At 48.6% G+C, this 17,097-nt stretch overlaps 1 protein-coding gene across 13 annotated transcripts in view; it reads left to right on the forward strand.

Annotated features, from left to right (window-relative positions):
- Positions 1–6,994: 6,994 nt before the first annotated feature.
- Positions 6,995–17,097, forward strand: part of AAK1 (AP2 associated kinase 1) — a 74,435-nt gene continuing 64,332 nt past the window's right edge. For 8 of the 13 annotated variants that reach the window (XM_063420770.1, XM_063420772.1, XM_063420769.1 and 5 more), the window contains exons 1-2: positions 7,011–7,248; positions 7,337–7,645. In XM_063420770.1, the coding sequence (XP_063276840.1) occupies positions 7,483–7,645 (163 nt within the window). In that variant the 5' untranslated portion in view covers positions 7,011–7,248; positions 7,337–7,482. Of the gene's footprint in view, positions 7,249–7,336; positions 7,646–17,097 lie in introns of all 13 variants that reach the window. The other 5 variants (XM_063420776.1, XM_063420767.1, XM_063420768.1 and 2 more) reach the window with 5 other exon arrangements.

Below are 17,097 nucleotides of genomic sequence, written 5' to 3' on the forward strand. Positions count from 1 at the left end.
TTTACCCCGATGTGACCCTGCCGGGGTCAGCCATGGACATGAACACAAGGCTGACAGAGGGCAATCAGCTTCCAATAGTTGTATCTTGTCTTCAAGTCTTTATCCTCAGGAACTTTGTTCTCCTCTGATGCCAGAAGTGCTGTTATTATAGCGGCTAAATCAACCCTCTCAATGTTCTTCCAGCTCATACGACAAGCTCTGGCTCATCCCTGTGCTTCTTTGCACATGCTCGTTTGCTGGAAGGGACCTAAATTTAGCAGCGTGGCTGCAGGCAGGCTGTGCCTCAGTGAGCATGTCTGTGTGGGTTATTTATTACAGCTCCCGCTGCAGCTCAGACTCCCCAAACAGCTCCACAGAGCCCAGCACCTACTGCTGATGCAAGGGGACATGGGCCAGGGGAACAGAGAAACCAGGTTTGAGCCTCAAGCATTCTCCTTTTGCACTGCAGAGCCTCTTTCCTTGCAAAATCTGGCACTTGGCCCTGACCAGGATTCAGTGTGGATCAGCACATATTATAAACTGTTGCAAAGGAGAAACTCTTCTCTTTCCTACATCTGTGAAAGTTTCTATTCTCATCCCTTTTCACGTCAGCAGTCCCTGCTCTGGGCCCATTTTAGTCCACCAGCAGAACCGCCATGTTTCTCCATCTTACACTGCCAGTGATTGCTTTAGCCTGTGTATTTTCATCCTTCTTTTTGCTTCCCAGTCTCGTCAGCCCCCAGGACTGGAAGGCTCTGTCACTGCAGTCACTGGTATATGCAATAGTAATTATTGAATACCTTAAGTTATTATTTTTCTTTACAAATTAGTTAAATATTGCACCAATCCTGTCATCCATTATTTTAATAATTTAACCTTTTCTTTCCCCTGGGAGAGGCATCAAGTAGGAGGAATACTTGAAGATACAAAGTGTTTGCATGGGTGTTTTTGGCCACCTGGAATTAGTCATGTAAGTGCAGTCCATTCAGCAGCCAGATCCTGACACATCACACAGCCAAGTTCCCTGTAATCTTGGCTGGTTATGGGTGCTGGCTCCTGAGCCATCTGAGTCAATCACGGTTATTTGGACCAGAAAGGAAAAAAAAAGGCACAAAATCTTCTGAGCATGCTGAGAGTTGGCTGAGCTTCTCTGGAAGGTGGATAGAATAGGGGATTTAGGGAACCCTGTTATGACTTGCTACAGGAGCTGCTCACTTCAGGAAGGCGCAGGGTTGTTGCTGTATATTCCTAGACAAGGTTCAGGTGACAAAGCTGCACAAAGGAGCCCTTTGTGCAGGGTCTGCTCAGCTTTCAGCTTTATCTTCATCTATGAAAGGATGGAAAGACTATGGTTATCTTCCAGTATCTCCAGCTGAAGCACTGGTTGGCATAGCTTTGCTGTCCTTGCATCCAAAGATGGACAGCAAGGGACAACCCTACAGTCCCAGCTCAATGCAGTGACAGAGCATATTGCTCTTCTGGTCACAAGTATTTCATTTGTCCCATCAATTATTTTAACCACCTTTGTTACAAATCTCTCAACCACTCAGACTTTACTCAATTGCACACATGCTTTCTATTCCCATTTCATCCTGCTGTTTTCCCATCTACAAAAGACCTAATAAAAATTAAAGGTCATAGAAAAACAGGGAGGGCAGTGTGCATTAAGTAAATAAATTGAGCTCAAGCAGCAGCCCATTAGGAAAGGGGTATTTGTTCCAAGTCCCACAGTGAGAACAGAGCTGAACCTCTAGAAAATGGCAGCACTTGTTTTTGCCCGAAGGACCTGACCTTTTAAATTTGCACCTCAGAGAGCAAAGGAGCCTTATGCTTAGGAGATTTTCAGTGTGCCCTTTCATTAGCAGGTACCTGCCTTTAGCTCTAGAGAAACAGCCTCACCTTATTCACTGAGCTCCAAATTCTGACATTAATGAAGTAATTCAGCAAGTGAGGGTCAAAATTTGGGCCTTTGGGGATTAGGCCAGTGTTTTTAGGAGGTTCGTAAGGGAAGCGCTCATTTTCATACCTGAGTTTGCAAGCAGCAGCCTCTGGAAATGGGGTTGTTTAATGGTTGCACAAGGGCTGTGGGAGTGTGTTGGATGCTGTAGCTCAATGTTGTCTCCATAGCAGCAGTACCCGAAGGTAGGGTGGAGGCTGAAAACCACCCCTTGCTTTTCTAAAGCACTGACTTCTGTGTGCTTGTAAGAGGCTAAAGAATTCTCTCATTCAGTGTAATAATATCACAATAGTCCCAAAGTGAACTGCTGTTGTTAGGGCTCGCTGCAGACATCCAGGGGCACTTCTGACCCTTAGAGCAAGGGAGTGTCCTTACCTGCTGTTCAGCACCGTGTAAGGTGAAACAGCCATTTCCACAACTCAGAGATGTTTTGGGAAGAGGTGTTTTGGGGAAGACCTTAGGAAGAGGCAGCCTGGAGCTGTTATCTATGATTGGAGTAGAACCCTTTTAACACAAAGAGAGGAAGGAAGATGAAACACTCCCAGACCTGGGTAAGCAGTGCTTATATAAGGTGGGAAAGTGGAACTATTCCAATTCACATAAGAAATGGAGCGTTTTTAACTCTTCATAACCATTAGGAACATTGCTTCTGCACTCAGTATTATCAGGGGAATGCTCTCGCTTTTAGCAGTCCAGGCAGGATTTAGAACCCTGAGCACTACTATGCAAGTCAAAGTCTCTCTGGGTAGATTACATAAACATAAATGTCACACAGGGCCAAGAAGGAACTGGGGAACAAACTGATCTGAAAAAGTTCCTGTAACCCAAGATGCCTTTAAAACCAGAGACCACTTGGAGCTGGGAGCCCACATGCCTCAGACAATAAGCTGTAAGGGGAGACAGCAATGAGCACTGCAAGGATGAAACAGCCAGGAGTCGAATTCCCATTTCAAGTGTTCTTCAATCACCAGGTTCTCAAGGTGGGGATGCTCGTGTGTTCTGCAGGCAGGCACACAGGAGGGGATCCCGGATGCTCTCACAGCTCCTCATGCTGACAGCTCTAGCAGCATCTCTGGTGCAGGGGGCTCTCCACACTGCTTTCCCCCAGCATATGCTGTGCTGACACTGCCTCAGAGATGTCCACCCACTCTGCCTTTCTCCCACAGAGAAACTGAAGGCTGCATTTGGCCACGGGCCCAGTCTGCTGTTTTCTTTTATTCGCTAAAGCTATAAACAGCAAGAAATGCAAACAGTCCAGGGCCATCAGTGGTCTGATGGCTTCGCTGGTGTCCATGAATCCATCCAAATGGGAATGAGTGTCAGCAAATACCTCTAGATTGGGTGGGGGCTTAACGAATGTTTAATTAGCACACATATAGTTCTGAAGAGGAAATGAGTCGCTTTCACTTTTTTCTTCTTATCTGCCTCCATGAAGTTTATCTTACTTAGCTGCTCTGTAATTTGGCCATAACCCATCTGTAGGGGATGGAAACAGAGCTATGACTGCCCAGCTCAGGATGACTTTTCCTAACCCTGCATTTAGACACAAGTGAACAAAGGGTGGGGGCAGACCCAGGTGAGGTAGCTTGGGGCAGGAGGAGGCCCAACAGGATCCTGACACTGGAAATACAGCTGATAAACCCCTTCTCAGGGAGAACCCAACCCGCAAATTTCCCTTAGTGTAGCAGCAGCTGCTATAAAGGACAGTGTGGAGCTGTGGTGCAAAGTCATGCTCCTTGAGAAACACAGCTCTTTTCCACCCAGTGCTCCATCCCCTGGCTGTACACAGGGTCAATCCGGGCCATTGCATCCCACGTGCATGAGCCTGCAGAGCTCAGTCAGCTCCATTATGTCTGGGTGTGCCTACCAGAGTGCCATTACCGTGGATGGGAGACTGGCTTCCAGCCACAGGAAGCAGCCATTGCTGGAGCAAGTGAGGATGTCCTGCAAGGGCAAACAAGAGCACCAAGGAGGTGGAAACTTCCAGTTTTTGAACATGTAAAATACAGATCTGAGTTGTGGATAGCCATGTGATTAAGACTTAATTGTTATGGGGTGGATTCAGGAAAATGTGACCATGGCTTTGCTTCCCCTAGAAAGTTCAGTGTCACCAAGCACAGGGAGCTGTACCAGCTCTGTTCTCAGTCGTTGCTGCTCCTCGAGCCCTCCAGAAGGGGCCAGTGTGCCCTCGCCTTTCGGGGACCGCAGGAAACCTGTCCAGGCCTGTGTTTTTATTTAGAAAATGCTGAACTGTCTGGAAAGTTTGATGAAGAGGGATGCAGCTGTATTAATGTGCGTTTTCCTGGGGATTTGAATGCATTTTCTGAGCACTGCAGGAGGATCAGGGATCAGAGAGACAATGTGCAGGGAAGCAGCTCTGCTGACCACACTCGGATATTTTAAACCTCACATCATGGGATTTTCGTAGCTTAAAATTTATTGTTTAGGATTGAGCGCATTAGTCAGACTGATGTTCCTCTCTGCAGCAGGACAAGCCTGGAAGCACTCTGGAGTCGTTCTGACATGGGAGAAGCATCAGGCCCAGGCCACGTCTGTGCTGCAGCCACTGATCAGCTTTTTCACTTGGAGCTTTCAGGCTCAGTTCTCTCTGATCCCTGTGAAGGTCACTGGGATTGCAGCAGTGCAGCCAAGCCTTGCGCCTTCTGGAATAAAGAATATTCTCAGCATCTGCAGCTGGGGATGGCTGCTGCTGTGCTTTTGCTCCCCAAAATGGTCATGGGTGGGGTTTGTGTACCCGTGGGCTGAACATCAGAACACCCAGCCATGCGTGGGTCTGACACTCCCTGCATTGCACTGCAGGTACAGTTAAAAAAAGCCCTCTCAGAGCCAGGGAGGAGGCTCAGCAGAGCATCTGCAGCTCTCTGCATGCAGTGGCTTTTATCTTCTTTAGCTGGAAATGAGTCATTTCCCTGTACTGTACAGAGATGCACAATTTCTTTGGAAATTGTTCAGTTCTGCAGAGTCCCCAGAAAGCCCCTGTGGTGGGACCAAATTTTTGCACTGGGTGTTTTACCTGTCTTGAGAGATGCCTGAGGATTTTCACAAGTTAGAGAAATTTAAAAAATAATTTAAAATAATGGATAGAAGCAACAGAGACTTTACTCAGTTCACATTTATTCCAAAGGGCACGTGAACCCTCTGTATTGACCAGTTAATTCATCACAGAGCCCCAGAGCAAAGCCAAGCATGTTTCATGCAGATTAAAGCCTGCAAATGAAAAAGGACTGTTTTCACACATGTGTTGGCTGCCTGGCTGAAATGATTGCAGTTCCAGCTGTGTGGACTTGGGGTGTACTTGGAAATGAGGTGCAGTCAGGAGCCATCCCACAAATTATGGGATGACTGAAGGTGGTCAAAGGAGGACTTTGGGGTCTGCATTGTGGGCTTGTAGCCCCATACCTTTAAGACCTGCTGAAGCCAAGGATGGTAGAAGAAGTGTAGCATTATCCACAGTGAAGAGACACAGTAGCTCAGCAGAAAAACCACTGTAGTGACTGCTGTGAGATCTGTGTATTGCTAAATGTTACCACCAACAATTTCACCTGCCTGTTTGGAGAGCCATATGCATCTTAAAAGTCTTCAAACACTGTGAGGAAAAACCCAGTTACACCCATTTACAACATGCTGATTCTATCTCACTGCCTCTGCCGGACGCCCTGACCAAAGCAAGGCTGGATGAAGAAAAGGGCTGTGTGAAGGGTGAACACTTTTGTCATCCCAAAGCAACTAGGCCTGGCCTATCCGCTGGGGACCGGGGTTGGCAGCAGGATGGCTGTAGCTATTACCATAATACAGGAAATAATAGTCATTGGGAAAATGGGACCATGCTTTGGTTTCCTCTTCCGTCCCAGTCAGAGAGGAGGAAAGAGAGCAGTGTTGTCATAGAGGTATTCATTTGGCAGCCACATGCTGCTTAGGTTTTGTATCCTGGGGCTTCATTTCAGAAAAAACATTTTTTACCATTTCAACATTTCCCTCTGCTGTTTGAAATCCCAGCTCTGGCCTTCAATACTGCATGAGGAGAGGAGTTTGCTGCTCTGGATGCCATACACTGAGAAAATCTCCTGTTTTCTGAGACAAAAATGCTGAAAAGATCCCAAAGTGCATTTAAAGTAAGTTTCCTAAAACCTGAGCTGAACGAAACCTTTCCAAAGCCTGACCCAATGGCTTTGGGCTCTGGAGGAGCTGCAATGCCCCTGATGAGCATCTTGCCAATACTTGGGCAGGAAGGAGAAGAAAGCTGTAATTTATCAGCAAACCCAAGGCACAGGTTTTACAAAACCAGGTGTAAAACACTAAAGACATTTTGAGGGCTTGGGATATCTCTGCTTTTAGAATGTTTTCTTAGGCTCTCAAAGCTAGCCAGGGCCTGTGTGAAGATAAGCCTCGTGCTTCAGGTTAATCCCGTGATGTCACAGCAGTGGCCTTTTATTATTATATCACAAAAACATCAAGCTCAGCGCATTATTTCAAATATAAATGTAAATACCTGTCACCATGCAAAACCCTAATGTGGGTCGTGCTTCCTCACGGACAGAATTTGTGCACTCATCCCTCGCAGGGCCACGGGGCCCCGTCCACTGTTCCTGAGGCGACCTCCGGTCCCAGCCGGTCTGAGGGGCGACCCTGCCCCGGGGCCCCATCCACTGTCCCTGAGGCGACGTCCGGTCTCCGCCGGTCTGAGGGGGGACCCTGCCCCGGGCGCTCCGCCACAGCCCCCTCACGGCCTCACCGGCACAGCGGCCCCTGCCGGCCAGAGCCGCGCGGCATGCCGGGACTTGTAGTCCCCACCTCTCCAGGGCACCCCCTCCGCTGGCGACGGGGAACTACCGCCCCCAGCGTGCCGCGCGCCCGCCGCCATCCCGCCGAGGCCCCGCTCCCCCTCTCGCTGCACCGTGGGGCGGGGGTCGCTCCGAGGGCTGCGGGACGGGACATTCTGGGACGCGACATCCCGGGACGGGGCGCAGCGGAGCGGAGCGGCACGGGACAGCCCGGGACGGGACTCCCCGGGGCAGCGAGGCTGGGCCCTGCAGCTGGCGGAGGCGCGGGGGCGGTGCTCCTGACGGCAGCCGGGACTTCCTGTGACGGCCCATTTCCTGGTCGGATGGGGCCGGCGGGGGGCGGCGGCGGGGTTGGTCCGTGTCCCTGACGGGCTCGGTGGCTACCGGTGACGCCGCCAGGCAGCGATGCGGGCCCCGGGCCCTGCCGGCAGCCGGCCCCCGCCGTGACCCGGTGGGGCTGCGCACGCCGGCCCCGCGGGGTGCATGGAGGCGCCCGCCGCCCTCTGCGAGGTACCGGGCAGGGTCCCTGCGGGTCGGGGCTCCTGGAGGGGCCCGCGGGAGTAGCGCCGCAACCCCGTTATCCCCTGTGGTTTTGCAGGTGTGAGTTCCCGGGGAACAGCGCGGCTCGGCCCCGCCAGGCGAGCGGCCCCGAGCCCCCCTCAGCGGCTGCGGCAGGAGCCAGGAGGGGCTCGGGACCTGACACCGGCATCACCCCCATCGCCGGCGGCTGCCGCCTCCTGAGACATGAAGAAGTTCTTCGACTCGCGCCGGGAGCAGGGCAGCTCCGGGCCCGGGTCGGGCACCAGCGGCGGCGGCGGCGGCAGCAGCGGCCCGGGCAGCGGCTACGTCGGCCGGGTCTTCAGCATCGGCCGGCACCAGGTCACTGTGGACGAGGTGCTGGCGGAAGGTAGGATCCCGGTGCCTTTCTGAGCGCTCGACGTAGGTTGTTTTTCCCTCCCCCGTTCCCTCCCCAGTCCGAAAGGGAGGCCTTGAGCTGTCCCGGGCACCCAGCCTCCTCCTTGACCCCCAGATTCTTGAATATTTCATTGTCCTTGACAGAATTGCTGTCCAGTGATGCCTGACATGTTTGATCTTCCCATCTGTAAATCCAATGTGGGTTTGCTGGACTTAGCTTTTTTTAAAAAATGCTTTAGAAATTGAGAGATTTTCAGAAGTTAATTGTTTCCCACTTCTCCTAAACTGGGAGTTAAAAAACCAAGAAAAACACCCAAACCGAAATTGTCAAATATTTTGGTGCACAGCCAGGTGCTGTAAATAAAGAAAACAGTGTCCTTCACTCTTAAACTTTTTTCAGTTGTTACCTCCTTTCCTACCCGAAGCAGAGAAGATTAAAACACCGGAGTAAATTCTTTGTAGCTGTGTTATGTACCTAGGCTGAGCAGGACTGGCTGTGACCTGGGATGAGGGATTTCTTTGTATGGGGTTTCTGCAAGGGGAAGTGGTGATCCCAATTGCCTCAAAAGTCACATGTTTTTGTGACTTTTTTTTTCTTTTTTTCCCAAATAAAACAGTTACAGACCTAAAAATGAGTTCTAGGGGTTATAGAACTCATGACGTATGCAGGCCTTGCAGTGCAGCAAGCTGCTGGTGGCATTTGTTTAATTGTAACCAGCTCTGCTGCTTGAACTATCATTTTACATTTCATTTGTTGGGGCTGTAAGGAACCTCCTGAATGGCTCTGGCTGGTAACCTTAGCCTCGACCTTCAGAGAGATGTTGGCCTCCTTAGACCTGCTCCTGGTCACTCCTGCGCAGCATCCTGGGCAAATTTAGTTGAAACAGTGTTTTGTTTTGATGGATAAGGAGAGGGGAGCTGCTGGGAGAGAGCTGAGTGGGAGGACCTGTGTTGGCTTTTACAGAAAGAGCCCTAAAATGGAAAAGGGACTCTGTGTACGCTGCCTGTGTTCAGATTTATAAGAATTCAACATGGTGTACAAGAAAATAGCTCTGTGACTGTTTTTTAGACTTGGTTTCTGATATGTTCTGCTGAGAGGAGCACCGAAACCAGGCTTTTAACCAGCAGCTATAGTGATTTTTTTTCCTTGAAATTTGCAATATAGGTTTGCCTGGACTGGTACTTCCGAGGCCCTTTTGGCCCTGGAAGCTTAGGACCTACATGAGCTAAACTTGAGAAGCTGTCAGAGTCTCTTTTTAATGCAGGGTGGCCTCATCCTTGTAACATGGGAAGGCAGAGGCTTTTTTTGCTGATGAGTAATCTGCTGGCAGGTTCTGCCCTGTGCTGACAGCCCTGGGAAGTGAAGCCGTGTGTCACTGGGCTCTCCTGCTTGGCAGGGCTGAGCTGCAGCAGAGGTAGAGGTAGGAGCACAGATTGCCTGGGAGAGAAGAACCTCCCTTCCCTGTCTCTGTCCTGGGGGAGCTGCTGCTTGTGGCAGCTTTTCCCTGCAACTCCTGGTTTCTTGACTGGCTGTGGGATGGAGCCTGCAGCTCTGGGCTCCTCACATGCAGGCTGAGCACACCTGAAACAGGTGCTGTGTTCTGTTCCTGTGAGGCAGAGGGAGTTCTTCTGGTGAGAGGTGCTGCCCAGGTATCTCCCTCGCAGTGAGACTGCTGTGAGCAGTCTGAAATCCTTCTGCGTGCACACTGAAGCTTCTGAGGGGACAGGAGCAAGCTGGTATGTTGGTTTGCAGGTTGTCACCTTTTGTTGGGAACAGTGAAAATGTTTCCTCTGTGGGAAAGCTGGGCCAGCTGGGGAGCAGTGTGGGTCAGAAGTGCTGCAGCTCTGCATGCCAGTGGCTGAGTGTGCTGGTAAACAGCCTTTTCTCCCTGACTCAGCTGGAGACCTGGGGAGCTCGTGGGCAGCCTGGTCCCTGCGCTCCTGACGTCTGAAACCTCGGCTGGAAAACCTCTTTGTATCTGCACTGGTGTTTCAGCAGTGCTGAAGAGGCAACTCGTGGCTATTTCTGCTAAAAGGAGAAGTCCCCTGGGAAGCACTTTGTAGGAGGAATATCCTGTCTGGGAAGGAAAGGACCTCTCATCCCCATTGCTTTAGGAGGGAGTGCAGAGGCCTGTGTTTAGGTGCAGCATGTGAAAAATGAAAAAAAAAAAGAGATGTAAAAGTGGCTTAGAAGAGAGAATCAATGAAGTAATGAATGGTGTGGAGGAGACTTGAGTTGAACCAGAACTTCTGGAATTGAAGTGTTAGGATTTGCCTCTGTCTGTCACAGCTGTGCCTGGCCACCCTGAATTCTGCTGAGCAACTCTGCTGATGAGGAGTGTGCCCTGGCTGCAGCACTGCCTGTGCCAAGTGGCAACTGGATCCATGTGCCTCTGGGCTCTTGTGTAGATCCTCCAAAATACCTGCTGTGGTTAAGTGCACCCCTGTTCTATCTGGATACTTGCCTTCCTGGGCAGGGAGGAACATCCCTTCCTTTTGGAAGGAAGAAGATGGGAATAATATAGAAGGAATTTGAGGGATTGGTTGTGGTGTTACGATACTGGTGAATCAGTGTTTTTTTTACAAACAGGATGTTGCAATAGATGTTTCCTGTTGGGTCTTTGTAGCTGTCCCGCTCTAATCCATATAATAGCACAAATAATCTCTTGAAAAGTTCCCCTCAAAGTTTGCACAAGGATTGTCTGTGGTGGGAGGGCAGTACTGCTGGCCCTGGAGCTCTGCAGGGCCAGGTTCAAAGTTGCGCAGTGCCCCAGTATGGGCTGACAGGTGTTGTGACTGGTTTTAGGGTGAGTGATGAAGTGAATGCCCAGGAGCTCATGCAATGTGGAGCTGAGTCAGGCTGCTGTCTTGCTGTTTTCTTTCTGAAAAAAAACCAAAACAGTGTTGGACCAAATCAGATACTGCTCTTTGTTTCTGCCTGTGTGTAGGGGAAAAACCAATACAACAAAAACTCACGCCAGAGCCCCACAACCCTCTAAGAAGGTTGGTGTCCCGCTGATGGGGATCAAAGCAGCAGAAACATTGAGAAGGATGTTGCCATAAATGAGGAATTTGCTAAGGAGTTTGAGAGATATTTGTGTGTGGCAAAGTACCACAAGGCACGGGTACTCCTCTGGGCTGAAACAGGTTGGGGATTGCCCCATGTCCCATTTTTGAGGGCCTCTGTGTTTTGTGTGACTCTCTGTGACAAAGATGTGAGAGAGTGCTGAGCCCACCCAACGTGTGTAAACATTGATGGGGCATATGTTTGGGCAGGGTTTTGTTTGTCTTGCTCTGCTTCTAGCAAAAGGTACAGGCTGTGTTTCTGCAGGTCTATGAAAAGTTACTTTTAAAATTACTTGTACTTTTTTGACGGTCTTTTCCCCTAAAGTGTGTGAGTAAGGGATTCAGGTTTAATAATTGTTGGATACTCAGTGAAGTTTTTCAAGTAGGTGCCTGTGTGCTGGTAGCTTGTGTTGATTTGAAAGCATTTAATGGGTGGTGTTACAAACCAGTGCAAAGTCACAAAATCATCTTATGTTTGCGAGCTCTATTTTTTCCTCTCTTTTGAAAAGAGGGACATTGTGGGATCCATCCTGACATTCCTTAGCAGACCTGCAGGCCAGTGCACTTAGGAAGCAGCTGGGAGAGGCTGTGAATGCCCAGCCCATGCCTAGTCTGGTGGGGGTTCCCTGGGCACTGGGGGTGCCCAGTGGTGTGGCTGGCCTGAGCGCAGAGGATTTCTGCTGACCCTTGCCCTGCTTACCCTTGGCACCTCCTTTCCCTTCAGCCATAATCTGAAGTCACTGAAAATACACATGAGCTTCTTCTGAAATAATTTCACTTCAAAGCAAACCCCATCTCAGGTACATTTTACAGATTTATATGACCCTCAACCCAATTCCAGTGTGGCTGGGTTCGAGACATTGCCTTGAAGTGTATTTTGTGAGTTACTGCTTTCTAGCTTCAGCCAAGGTCCAGCTGTTAATCAGCTGACTGGTGACATTCGGATTAGGAATTAAACTGTTTCTCCTCTTAGAATGGGACATGTGATTTTTACTTTTTTCATTTTTTCCCTGTTGCTTTTTCTGTATTTCTTGTGAGGCAGAACATGTACTCTGCACTCTGCTCTGCCAGGTAGGATGTTTGATTCTGTGTTCTAGCTGGTCTGTTTTTCTAAGAGTAGAAGCCAGGGGAACTTGTGAAGAATCCCAAGGGAGTTACTTGGTAAATGTTGAGGTATCCCGAGTGTTTTGGTGCTTTTAGCAGCACAGCTTTTGCTGGGACAGTGTGTGCTGTGTCCTGAGATGTAATCAGGGAGGAAAAGCAGGTGTTAGTGGATTTAAGTGTGTAAGTTGTGTAGGCCAGAGACTGGCCTGGCTTGTGCAGCCTGTCACAGAAGGGATCTGGCTTCCCAGTACCCAGGGGTGCTGGTTCCTTATGGAACAGCTGTGGTAGCTAAAGCTGGTTTAAAGGCAGTGTTGGCACAGTCATCATCCCAGGAAGGAACCTTCCACGTTAAACCAAAATAGTTTCTGTTTCAAGCAGTCTTGCTATGAAGTTGTCAGTTAGTATGAGAAAGTTTAGGGATTCTGGCTGTGGGTAATACATGGTTTAACTCTCCAGCTGGGGTCTTGAAGAAGTGTTCTAGTAGTTGTAAAGGAACAGGTTGCTAACCTCTGGTTGCACGTGCATTGCCATAATGTTTTTATTGTGGCGTGGGCCTTCTCCCCTTTGTGCAGGAACTTGTCAGCAGCTTGAGGAGAGCAGGTGGGAAGTTATAAATGTGCTGAAGACAGGCTGGAATCCACTTTGGATTTAGCACTTCTTGCCTTCCAAGCTCACCCACCTGCATTAATCATGGCTAATAAGGGGGTCAGAACTGGCTAGGTGCTGCACACTTGGGGACTGGGAGCTGCTTCCCCTGAAGGTGACTTTTTTTCAGTGTAAATGTTCTGGGCAGGCTGAGGCTGTGCCTATTGGGAAGGCAGCATGCCAGCTGCAGGGCTGGTACTGCTTCTCTGGAAAGTCACAACCAATTTGCCTTCACTTGTGCTAGGTGTTTACTTGTGTTCTACATGTGGAAGGAGACAGGAAGTCTCTGTGAAGAACGTGCCATAAGCAAAGTTGGTTCATGGAGGAGTTATCTTGTGATAACAAGAGGTAACTAAGCCAGTTTCACTGGAAGGAATGCTGGCTTCCTTGGATGGGGAAGCACAGGATGTCCTTGTGGTGGTATCATGCTGGAAGCAAACCTCCTTGGATCAGATACTGGCTGCTGTACTTCTTGAGAGTAGGAACAATACTGACAGTGATTTACAAGCACAAGGAAAAGATTTGGAAAGGCTTAAGTGAGGCACTGCGAGGTAATTCTCATTTGTGGCTTTTTGTCATTATGGAAACTTTCTCCTTTTGTAGGAGGTCCAGGAATTGCCACTAAATGAAATGAAGGTTATTGTTAGCTGCTCACAGTGTGATGCAGCAGAGTGAAACAGAAGGGAGCTGCTGCAGCTCCTCTAATCTGAGCAGCTCTCTCTACCCAGAGTATCTGAGCCCTGGCACAGTCTGTGAATGTGTCCTTCCACCCCTTTTAGGGCTGCTGGGAACTCAGGGAGGTGAAGCAATGCAGAGCATGTGTAGCCAAGTCAGGAATTGATCTCTGGCCTTCCAGATTGGGTGCTTTAATTGCAGTCTGTGTTTCCTGTCAAGTGCTGCCTCTGTGATTTCAGCAAATGTGCTCTTTGCATACGTGTGATTTGGGTGTAAATTCACGCTTGCTCTGTGGCAGAACCCCTGCTGACACCAGGACCCTGGGCCATGTGTTGCAGGATTGGATTAAAGACATTTTTGGAACAAGATGCTCATAGCATCTGGTTTGCTTCATGATTTTGCAGAAACAAATTACGTACCAGTGACGGGTGATCTCATAGATTAAAAATAAAAAAAGCCATCAGCATCTGAGTTCCCTGAGCAGGGATTTGCATGTGCATCTCCCTACAGCTGAGCTGGAAGCTGGCTGGTGCCGTGATGAGGGCAGGTAGAGCTGATCTTCGTTCCCTGTTGGTCACACACTAGTTTCCCTTCCCATTAGGTGACCATAGGCCTGTGTTAGGGGGCCCCAAAATGTGCCTGTGTGTGAACTTACAAAGCAATCTGACAAGCTGTTCTCGGGAGTGTGAGAGTAAAATGCAAGATCTTTTGAGGCTCTCTTAATTGCACAGCTGTTGTTCAGATATCATCTTTGCTTGTCTCTCCTGTAAGCGAAATGATGCTTGCAGGGTTGATGTGTGCTGTTACTGCACAAATGACAGCAGTAAAATAAACTCAGGCTTGTCTCAAAGATGTGCAGTATGCTCCATGAGGACATCATGTGCCTGGTTCCTGTGGCTGTCACTGAACATCAGTGTCTCCTCAAGGCACCAGAGCAACTGGGAGGAAGCCTTGGTTTGGTGTGTTATGCATGTTTTTGTGACTTCGCTGCTATCCCAGGTTGTATAGGGGTGCTATTCAGACATTTATGAGAATGATGCAAAATTTGGACTTTCAAAGTGGTTAGAAATACTTGAAAGGAGCACAAGAAATCAGTGCTGATGTGAGAAGCGCAGAAATGGACACCTTTTGCCTTATGTGCCTTCTCTGCATGACCTACCTGCTAATTCAATGTTACTTCATTTACCTGTTGTGACCCTCTGAAGGATTAATGGCTTCTGACTTGAGAAGTGCTTCAGCCATAAAGACTTTTCTGGCATTGAGCTGCTGCTTGGGAGGAGGGAGCTGGATTGATGGGAAATCCTTGCTTATGGCTGCAGTGTGGCCGCATGAAGGTTATCAGTGTCTGCTGCTGGCCCAGGGCTCTGCTCTAATGACTCTCTTCATGACCTTTGGCAAGAAGTGTTTAATACCAGGGGTATGCAGATGGCTGGTGGCATGAGCAATAAATATATTGAGATTGTTAAAGAAAACACTCTCTGGAATTGGAAGGATCTGTGACAGCACCTGTATGTGTGCAGGGTCTCAGGTGCTGCCATGCTTGCATTTTCACCCAGATGATGAGATCCTGCTGGTTCTTATGTTTGTGGCTTTTATTAGTTATGTTTGTAAGGAAAAAAAGGAATGCATCACAGGCTTGATGTATGGTTTGTGGGGTACCAAAGGATGGAGCAGGGACAGTGTGGCAGAGAAGGGGAGGGGGCAATACAAGTAGGTCACATGGTCCTGTGATCCTTGGGCATATATTTCTGAGAAAAAAAATCTGTGGAATTTCAGAGCCTTTCTTTTGGCCTTTACCTGTTGCTTTTGAGTCAGCAGCTGTACTTGGATATGTGCATATGAGTTTACCCTTCTGTTTCTGTGCTCCATTACCAGTTGTAGTTTGAACTGCTGAGCTGTCTGTGCTCTCTGGAGAGCACAAAGGTTTTGTGTGTGAGGTGTCACACAACCTGTGGTTCTGTGCCCATCCAGATGGGTGGCAGGGAGTCTTATCAAATAATTTTACAAATGAGAAGCTGCAGCTCATTAAGATTAAGCCATTTGATAAGGGCTGTTTAGGAGAGCAGGGACAGTCTTGTATTAAATGCAAATATAACTCCTTGCATGGTGTTTTAATCACAGGGTCATTAATATTCATATCACCATAGTATCCAGGAACTTTTATCGTGGATCAGGGCCCTATGTCACATAATGCAAATGCAGACAAAGCCTGTCCCTGTTCCTTGGAGATTCCTGGCCCTTCCCTGTGCCTGCTGATTGCCAGCACCGTGCTTGGTAGCAGGATACACTCTGTGCTGCTGCCTTAGGAGGCGTGTTCAGAGAGAGGGTGTGAGGTGCAAGCAGCTGTGATGGTACAGCTGATCATGGTGTGAGAGTCGACACAGGATCTTCTGGAGATCTGATATTATTCAGAAACACACAAACTCAGCCTTGGTCACCCAGCTTTCAGCAGAGCACGTGACAGGATTAAATGTATTGGATTTTTTTAATTAAAATGCTATTTTTGAAGGGGGACAGATGGTTGTTTTCTACCTTTTGTTTTAAACTTAGCATAAGCCCTTACACTGTACCTTTGAAAGTTTTTCTGCAACTGATGCATTTAGTGATATGTTTGTTATTTAAGTTCGGATATAAATAAATAAAGCAATTATTTAAGTTCAGTTCCTTTGAACTGATTAATTCAATCCCCAATGGTTACAGGCTTGGTGAGTAACAGTCACAAGACTGCAGGTTCTGGACCCCTGCAACTGTTTCCTGTTCTTAAACATCTGACAAATGAACAGACAAGTAACAGGAAAACACAATTTAAGGATATATCCCATTCCTTGGAGGGCATATGCTAATCCACTCCTGAAGACAGCAATGAACTTTTCAACTCCTGAGTACATGCCATAAACATGGAAAGAGGTATCCACTGTCTCACCAGGTAGGTTTCAGGGAATTTAAACCCCCAGGTACAGTCAGGGGCACAAAGTATCCTCCCTTACTCAGGGAGGTGGCATTTAGTGGCCCAAGGGTACCTGTAACCTGTAGTTACACAGCTACCCATAACCTGTAGTTATCTGGCATTCCTGGAAAGGTTGAACTCTGGATTCCTGGGTTTAAGGAGAGGATGCTGGTTGGAGAGAATCCTCCATACACTGCTGTGAAGCTCTGACAGGGTCCTGTTGGCTGTGAGCTCGGGCTCTTCTGGAATATGTGGAGTTGTGCTTGTGGTTCTGTTGCTGCTGTGCTCAGGAGGTGTGTCTGCGTGCTGCCTAGGAATCAAAATTCCTAGGTGCCTGACTTGTCTTTTGCCATGAGCTGTCCTCAGGTCCTTGCATAATTGCTTCCCAAATGGAGTGTGCTGTTACCATGAGACTTCCCCATGGCCTGTCCTGCCTGGCCCTTGCAAGCCAGTCCAGTTAAGGAACAGTCCCAGCCCTGGCCTTCATCTTGCTTTCTGCCTCCTCTACACCTCCATCTACAACATGCTCTCTGCTTGACTGGTTTTGCTTTTTTCTCTCCTCTCCTGCCGATGTGATTCACGGCTTCCTTGCCTTTCCAGGGAAGCTTTTCAGCTGCATGCAGTTGCTGCAGCTTCTTGCTGGCTTTGCAGTTCCAGTCGTGTTCACTCAGAGCCCGCCGTGCTCTACAGCATGTTGATGCCAGTGCTAATTTCACTTGGAGATGAACAAGGGCTCAGATGCTATTAGCAGCTGCTAGGAATAATAGCAGCTGAAATGTGCTTTTTAAAGGGCTGACTGATAACTAAACAAATGATTTTTAAATTTTTTTTTTAAGACATGAGTTATTCATGACCCATTAATTTTTTTCAGGCTTACAGTGGAAGTTCAAGGACTAAAATTGTTACAATAGAGAGGGACTGAGTCTGCCTTGCCAAGTAATCTATTTGGAGGCACTGTGTCTTGCTGCATAGTAATAGAACACCGTTCTATCAGCTTTGGTTTTCCA

Source organism: Prinia subflava, chromosome 32 (assembly GCF_021018805.1).
Source record: "Prinia subflava isolate CZ2003 ecotype Zambia chromosome 32, Cam_Psub_1.2, whole genome shotgun sequence".
Taxonomy (NCBI): Eukaryota; Metazoa; Chordata; class Aves; order Passeriformes; family Cisticolidae; genus Prinia; species Prinia subflava.